Source organism: Salvia miltiorrhiza, chromosome 7, assembly GCF_028751815.1.
Source record: "Salvia miltiorrhiza cultivar Shanhuang (shh) chromosome 7, IMPLAD_Smil_shh, whole genome shotgun sequence".
In the NCBI taxonomy this organism is placed as follows: Eukaryota; Viridiplantae; Streptophyta; class Magnoliopsida; order Lamiales; family Lamiaceae; genus Salvia; species Salvia miltiorrhiza.
The window spans coordinates 46,603,949-46,612,701 of record NC_080393.1 but is presented as its reverse complement, the minus strand read 5'-3'; the positions used below and the strand labels follow the sequence as shown (position 1 = coordinate 46,612,701).

At 38.6% G+C, this 8,753-nt stretch overlaps 1 protein-coding gene across 1 annotated transcript in view; it reads right to left on the bottom strand.

Annotated features, from left to right (window-relative positions):
- Window positions 1-2,313: 2,313 nt before the first annotated feature.
- LOC130992794 (uncharacterized) overlaps window positions 2,314-8,753 on the bottom strand; it is a 55,479-nt gene continuing 49,039 nt past the window's right edge. Inside the window, 14 exon segments of the mRNA XM_057917542.1 lie at window positions 2,314-2,621; window positions 2,706-3,058; window positions 3,844-3,952; window positions 4,178-4,228; window positions 4,320-4,396; window positions 4,398-4,538; window positions 4,617-4,688; window positions 4,690-4,890; window positions 4,996-5,154; window positions 5,389-5,748; window positions 5,818-6,039; window positions 6,548-6,674; window positions 8,248-8,384; window positions 8,487-8,664. Coding sequence (XP_057773525.1) covers window positions 2,711-3,058; window positions 3,844-3,952; window positions 4,178-4,228; window positions 4,320-4,396; window positions 4,398-4,538; window positions 4,617-4,688; window positions 4,690-4,890; window positions 4,996-5,154; window positions 5,389-5,748; window positions 5,818-6,039; window positions 6,548-6,674; window positions 8,248-8,384; window positions 8,487-8,664 — 2,182 coding nt within the window. The 3' untranslated portion in view covers window positions 2,314-2,621; window positions 2,706-2,710.

Genomic DNA, 8,753 nt, shown 5'->3' with positions numbered 1-8,753 from the left:
TTTCGGGACATAAATAACCAAACTTTTTGATATGATGGGTTAAGGGTAGGATAAACAATTCCACGTAACGTGCCCATTTGGATTCCCGATGTTCCACATCAATACTCAGGATTCGATTTTTTTTCGGGACACAAATAACTGAAATATGATACGATGAGTCCTATGAACTTATCCTAAATGTGAGATATTGTTGTTAAAACACTAATACGATGGGTCAAAATCGAATATTTGCCCATGATTTTTTTTTTGTTTATCACATTATTTATTTTCTCTCTGTGTGTGTGTATGTGTCGCCGCCTTCACATCTCCTACGAAAATCTATGATGTGTTAAGGAAGCGTCGTGTTATCAAACTTCTCCCTAAATAGAATTAAATCAATATTGATAATTGTTTTCTCATGATTTTGCTCATCCGCACTTGCACCAATTATACTCACTTGACTTTGTTTAAAATAAGTGTCAGTTGCAACCTCAATCTCCAGATCATTGACCTCATTCTCAGGAAAGATAACATAGGCAGATAATCCTAGGAGAAGTCCAATTATCATTAAAATTACACAACCACATGGTGAATCAAATGGAGCCGAAGTAAGTATCTTGGGACAAGTTCGACAACAATTTGTTAGATTCATAAAACAAATGTCATTGTTGGTACAAATAGGGGAATATAAGTAATGACAAGGGGATCTGCTTCTTCAATTCGACCATCACACACCAGAAAATGCAAAACATATTAACCAAGAACATCAAAACCATAAAAAAAATCTATAGTGTGGATCTAAAAGAATAAAAATCAAACCAACCTTGTTAAATAATATAATCTTCTAAAACTTACGTGAAAAAAAAAATGTCCATCACATTAGGACAAACCTAAATTTGAAATAGAAATACATGAGGCATCTCAATTACACGGGAATTGAAGTTTGAGAGGTTCAATTTGAAGGATCCTCCATATGTTTGGCGACAATTGTAGATTGTGGAAATTATCATCTACAACACCACCATTGATCCCTACCTCTATCTCGCTCCCCCACAAAGATAAACGAGTCCTAACAAGAGAAAAAGAAAAATCCTAAAATTCCTCATCTCTTCCTCGTGTTTTACGATGAATGACTGCCCGTCATGGGCCGCTGCTTCGCATTAATGAGTGTAACTAGAAATTAATATACTTATTTTTTGCCAAAAAAAGAAAACTACTCAGGATAATAAAGATAGCCGAAAAAATAATACTACAACTCAAGATAATTAGGACAAAGAGAATATTAATTAACTTTATATATTACACCCTTCGTCCCGCCGAGCTTGAGGCGTTTCTTTTGGGCATGGGAATTAAGGAGCCATTGTTTAGTAGTTATGTATGTTTGTAAATTTGTGATTAGATAGTTTATATATTAATTATTTGAATTATTTTTAATATAAAATTGAAATTAATTAAATTTGATTTAATCAAAAACACCCCCCCAACCAGCCTACTCGTCTTCCCCCAATCCCTACCACCACCCTGTCGGATTTTCTCCCGCCACCGCCCCAAATCCAGCCGGATTTCCTCTCCCACCCTCCAAACCTCCCCCCCCCCCCCAAATCCCCAGCAATCCCATTGGATTTCCTCCCTCATCCTCCAAAACCCTAGCCACCGTTCCTGCCCTGCTCAGAGCCGAGTCCTAGATCTCTCTCGGTGCTGCTGCTCTCTACCTCCACATGATTTGCACCACCAGACGCGACATCTTCGATTCGTCTGCCCAAATCGTGCCCTAATTCTTCACCAACAATCGCTGTCGTTGTGGCTCCTTCTCCGACGAACACCACTAACGCCCCTGGCTGAGTTCGCGACCTGCAACCCTTCTAGGGTTTGTTGGAAAAAAGTCGCGCCGCGTAGGGTTTCATTCCCTTAGAGTGGCGCTGCCTTTGCTCACCTTCAGGGCAAACATCCCCAGCTACGACAACTTCTGGCGAGCCACCTTCCCAGGTAAAATTGTCGGTCAGAAAAGAGAAGTAGTACGAATAAAATCGCTGTGTGCCTAACCTGCGCGCAAATCCGAATCCGACCTAAATCTAATTCGCCATAATTAAGGGCAACACAATCCTAAAACGTAAAAAATGACCAGATTTTGTATTTTTTCCAATTAATGACCAAATATTGTGTTTCCTTCCTCAAAATGATCATGCGAGTATATTATTTCTTTTATATATGTAATAGATTTTCATGTGCTAATTAGTACATATAAAATTTTGTCCAATATATAATAACAAAGAATTAACTCAAAAAATTTTACCCAACAACTGATTTCAATTACTATAAGAAACAAAATATAACTGCCACTTTTTAAAAAATATTTATTAAATTCATTATCTTTACATATGAATACAAAGTATTTGCTAGCTGAAGCAAAAATGGTGAGCAACAATACAAGTTTCACTCTACAATCAAAACAAACCAACCCGAGTGTTGGGGGCGGGGAATGTAACTCACACAAAATCAATCAAATCGTGACATGATGGTTGCTCAATTTCTTGACTGGAAATAGCACACACAACTCATAGATTTTGGATCTCCTCAACTTGAATTTAGCATGAGGCATCGCAATCATCTTTTTCGTATTCAAAAGACAGCAAGAAGTAGCTCTACACATCCAAAATCTATGATTAGACAACCAATACAAACTTTGTGAAAATAAAAAACCACTTAGTTTTATTTAAAAAGAAAACCTTGTTCAGCTTGAAACATCAGCAGAAGAATGTGGTTGGGGGTTATCAAGAACCCTCTTGGGCTTCCACTCCGATTCTTCCCGAGGTTGCCTCAATGCAACGAAATGAAGAGCATCGCTGTTTGATTGGTAAATATGACATCCCCATGGATACGAGTCGGGAGCTGACCATATCTTCTGCTCTTCCAACGACGTCTCTTCACAGAGAGATTCAGCTACGCAGTAGACATAGTCGAGTTCAGGCTCTGCAAAATATGGCACAGCAACACATCCAAGAGAGACATAACCCTCGGGAGCACGTGGGTGCCAAATTGATACAGGATTTTTGTAGTCGTCAATACAATTTCTCCAGACCTGCAAGGGATAATAATGTGAAGATCACCATTTCATTTCATAATCAAATATATAAATAAACTTGGTTTAAACTTTTACAAACAGGAGCATAAGTTTTGAATTACTGATTCATCAATTATAATTGCTACTAGGACTAAATAGCCATCCTAAATAGCAACAAGAAATAGCCAGCCTTTGGAACTTTTAAAACAAGTGAAATGCAACTTGTCATTTGCCCCCAAATTGGAAATTATTGCAAACACTACTAGCATCAATGATTCATACAAGTATCAATTTACCTTAATGGAAGAGCAGATTCTACTCAACAAACTCATAAACTTGGATGTAATTTCACCCGATAGAAAAAGATTATGGCTGTTCGAACTTGGAAGAGCAGACTTAACTAAATCGCATAAAAAACAGAATTAACAAAACCACAAGTTGGCCAAAATTTCATTTCTAATGAAAAGATTACGGCTGTTCGAACTTTCACTAATACATATAAAGCAAACTCAGGATTTTTACTATTATTATCGTAATATGTTTCATTAAGGACAAATCCTTTGACAAAGAGGGTAAATATTGATTGTCAACAGGTAAGAGAATTAAATAAGATAGTACTTTGCTAGAATATCGTAAAACAAACATAAGATGAATGGACTTATGGAGGTTAAACTGAATAAAACATGTGTCAGTACAATCACATATGTTGGGACAGTTCAACATAAATGAAATTTCAGCTTGTTGAAATTCATAAAGGCTTGCCAAAACTCAAACATAACTTTGGTACCCGAAGGATGTCTTACCAGATCATAACCAACTGGAGAGGCAAACAGTTTATCACAATTGTGATATATTGCGGCAACATTAGGTGGATGGCACCCAGGACGAGCTATATCCCCAATCGATACATACCTGAAGAATAAACTGTATTAAGCAAGGAAGATTGTAACACTGATTCCACTAGCTTCACAAGAAAAGCCCTTTTTTTAACAGTCCTAAAAGTATATAACTACAATCACATCCCAAAAAGTTTTGGATCCAGTACTTTGCAACTCTAAGAAAGATATTTTCTTATAGCGATTATCTATTATATCCATAATGTCACAGAAATCTGAGCAATGAAATATCAGTACTTACCCATCGGAACAAATTGGCCGCCAGATACTACAAATTTCGTCGCTGGCCAAGCTCTAGAAATTGCATAAATTTGTTAGAGAATAGAACTTTATCTACAAGTTAATCTATAAATTAGACAAGGATGATCTGATATTTATATCACTGACCTTTTCGACAGAGCGTACACCGACCTTTCGGTTCTCGCTCGCTGCTCCAAATCCTTGAAAAGTTAACACTGTTGCTCCACAAATTTCCGATCCTTGGAAGTGGAACCTGAAGAAGAAAGTTGTATTGATTTGATGATGGCCAAGTGTTGTCTATGATGTTCTCTTGCATCAACTTCCGTCCTAGCTGAAAGCCCATGTCTTTGACTTGAGGGAACCTGTGGAAACAAGAAAAGGTTACACCACAATATACGGGCTGCACCATATATAAATTAGCTTGATAATCCAATACAAACCTGTTTTACATCGTTCCTGTGTGCCTTCCACATCTTACACGCTACTGAGCAGATTCTAACTGCTTGTGGCTCTACTTTCGTCTGAGAGTTGTTCAGTGTTACACTTTATTACTCGAACAAAGCTCTCACCTCTCCTGAAGGTTTTGAGATGGATAATCAAATGAGAAGGTATAGGGTAACCAGCTTTGGCCAATTCCAGTGCCATGACATCTTCCCAAGGTGCATCCCACATTATCTTGCAGGGCCTTTTGTCCATCCTATCAGGGGCCACACACTTCATATCCATGATATCATGGAATTTGTAAGGGTAAGTTGGAACTTCTATAATGAGGGGTAAAAACGAAGAAGAAATAACATAGGCATGGATCAAGCAATTTACCTGGAGAAGCATCACTCGCCTATTAGTCACTAAAACAATCCGTTGATAGGGAACCACAAAGTAATCTTCATAGCAATCTGACCATGCAAATTTAGATGGCTCTTTGAATATTTCAGTGCATCCCAAATTCCGACTTGCTTCAGCAAGGTAAAGTATCATCTGAAACAGAGTATAACAGGTTAGTGTGTCCAAACCATATTCAATGCTGTTGGCACTAGATTCACAATCCGTCATTCAATAACTCAACTTCTCTAGTTAAATCATATTTTTATCTGCTATGAGCTTTTCTATATACGTATTCAAGATACTCTAGAATCTTGAAAACTAGAGGGAGCTACAATTATTGTTCGAAGAAAGTCAAGTCATTGCGAATCTAAGAGAGGTGTATGATACCTGACCAAGTGCCTCTCTCTCAGAAAACTCTCTTAGTATATTGTCAGAGTGAAATGCCCGTGGGTTTCGTATTCTCTGGAAGTTTGTCTTGTTGCTTATAATCTCCAAACACCTGGAGCAACTTGCACCAATTCCATCAACAGTTAAAGAAAAAAAATCGAGTGCTCCACTCATTGGCTGTACAAAAATTCCCAGGAAAGCTTGTCCAAGTCCATGGGCAAGGCCAAGAAGACCATTTTGTCTGGCACTCTCTACAGGTTTCCTCACAACCCCTGACACTCCAAAAACTACACCTTGTGCAAGTGCTTCGGTTCCTTGAACAAATCCATCACCAACACCAGTAATCCTTCTTGACCACACCTGTGTCAATACGCAACGTCAATGAGACCTCTATATCCTATAGATGAAAAAATAAGGAATATTTAATACCTGCTTTGAGCGAAGTTGGAGAAATTGTCCATCAGTTGACAGCTCTGCGAAACCTTTGCTTAGAGAAGCCAAAGTTGAACTTGTCATGCCAAGTACATCTACTGAGAAAATTAAATGCAATGGATTGTGGATCAGATCTCTCCATAAGCGATTCCCAATGGCAGAAACCACAGAACTCTTCCTAAGAAATCTGTCCTTGTGTGTTACTTTCCGTAGATGAACCTGACATGGATTTCTGAATCAATCTGATGTTGTATCCACAATTACCTTAAAAGGAAACAAATTTAAAAAACCAGTGGTGCGGACACGTTTTAATAAAATAGGTGGTGATTTTTATGTAGTGGAGCAAGGGTTCCACCATTGTATGAAATGAGTGGTTGAGATTGAATTAAGAGTCGTTCTTTTTGTAAATAAGGGATATTTGTAAGGATAAAAGATAAGGAAAATATGTGGGGCCATGTTCTGAAAAGGAAAGTACCATACTTTTAGTGGACACTAAAAATGGCAAAAATGCCATACTTTTCGACTTTTCGTGGATGGAGGGAGTAATAAATAAATAAATAAGATTCAAGGAACAGAGCTGCATGAGTTTTGTTCATTCATTGTGTCAGGATCTATAAGTTAATGCAATTGGAACTTTTCAGAACAAAAGAAACTCAAAGAGCTAACGGTTTCATCAGAGGACAGTTTTAAATCGGAAAGAATCACAACACATCCAACAACCTCAGACCTGAATTTTAAATGCATTTCCAACAGCTGAAAGAACAGGACCCCACACACCGAGAAGTCCATGGGGTCTTTGGCCTGGTGCAGTCTCCAAAGAAATCTTCAATCTTACCTCAGAAATGTCAATCAAGCTGAAACAAGGACAAGTATTCAATCACACATATAGTAAACGAATTAGCAATTGTCCTATAGTACTCAGAAGTAAATGACATTTATACTTAAGCTTGCATTATTCATATTCACCAGCAATGAATATGGGCAGAGGAGTGTGGTATTACCAGAACAACATATTTTTCCACATAGTCCGCCGAGGACAATGAGCAAAAAGCTAATGAAAGGCAATAGATGGGATTAGAAGTACGACAACTGCACAAGTTTTCTGTATAGAATCACAAGAGAACAGTATGAACTCAAACAGCCGCTAAGACTTAGATCAGAAGCTCATATATTTTGAGGTAAGTAGGTAACTCTATAGGTAACTTATTGTTAGTTCATTGACGTTTATAATCAACTATATTTATGCTTGTAGCATAAGTCAAACAATGTAATAGGCGCAAGCTCGAGAAGAATTCTTAGTAGGGGCTGGGAGATGTGGAGAACGACAATGTTTACAGATTAGTCAAGAATAACAATTGTCCAATGATCTTCTAATGTTTTCTTATTCCATTTCCCAATTTACTGAAGTATAGTTACGCCCTGCAGTTTTGTATGTATGTTCAAAGTTAGTATTGGAGATCTCTTGGATATACAAATGGTAAGACAAAAAAACAGCTAGACTTAGAAGATAGTTGAACAACCTGAGCTAAACAAATGTTAAATGGGATTCTCAGCACAAACTGGACTTAAAATCAACAGGCGTAAGTCTACACTAGTTACAAAGGGCCCGTACTAGATTATTTGGATTAATAATCAAAATATACATATTTTTGTTGCCAGGATAATACTACATAAAATATCATTTTGTAGTTATGCTTGACGGGTCGCCAGGGAATTAAATGTTAGCTTCCTATTGGCAGACAGGGTGCTCATGGATCCTCCAAGGTTTAGGGCATTAAGAAATCGATTGAGCAAACAAATTCAGCAAATGGGTAAAGAAGTTCAACAAACTCCAAATAAATTTAGCGCATCAAAGAAATTCGCCTTGAAACTCCTCACACAGGTGGAGCGGACGGAGGAGTTGGCGTCGCGGAGGCAGCGGACGACGGCGGAGAGGATTTTTGAGAGGTAGGGCGAGAGAGAGTTCCGGTTGTGCTCCGATACTGGCGGCGGACGGAGGACTTGTTAGTGGAGACTGAGGAGATGAAGGAGGGGGAGCATGTCGAAGGGGAGCGTCCTGGCGATGGATTCGAGCACCGACGCGGCGGCCGAGTGCGTGTCGGAGAGGCCCACCGTGTCCGGCACCAACGCCCACGAAAAGAGAGGCGGCGATGAAGAGAGAAAAGGGGGACGATGAAAAGAGATTGAATGAGCTAGGAAGTGAGCTAGGGTTTGACAGGGTATACATATTTAGTGGGAGACTGACGGAACCTTCAGTTCAAGTATTTTCTTATGTCTATCTTTTGTTTATAAATATGAGCACCCTTGACTCTATCAAGCATACTTGAAGCAACTGAAGGTGCCAACAAGTAGGAGAAAGTGGATGCGAAGGGCTAAAATAACAACCGATAGAAATTTAATTTAATTAAATGATTAAATGATACTTACTCCACGCGTATTTCAGGATCAACTTGAGTGACACTAGAAGTTTGAGGAATGCGATCTAATTGGATATTGTTGAAGAGATCTACAAAAGCCCAAATGATTGGCTCGTGGATATTTAGCCTCCAGATTTTATCAATTACCTGTCAACAAAATAAAAATAAAAATGAGCAATACCCTGCAGGCAGTTGTCCTCCTTATAGGTAACTTCATCTCAACATTGAAATTATCTTCAAAGGCAATACCCGTATGTAAACATAAGGGTAGATCTGGAGACCATCAAGGCTTTCATTGCGTACAGTAACTGTCATTTTGAAAACTGGATGCTGCACATCAGGAGTTTGGTCAGGCGCCAGAAGTACTGGCATCACTGTCAGAGGAAGCTGGTTGTCTAACTGCATGTAACCGAGTATAAGCTTGAACCTGACAAGAGAGCAAGTAGAGTAGTTTATAACCAGTGAAGATCACATCGCTATTCAGACATACACTTGGATCAATAAGTATGTTGGCAG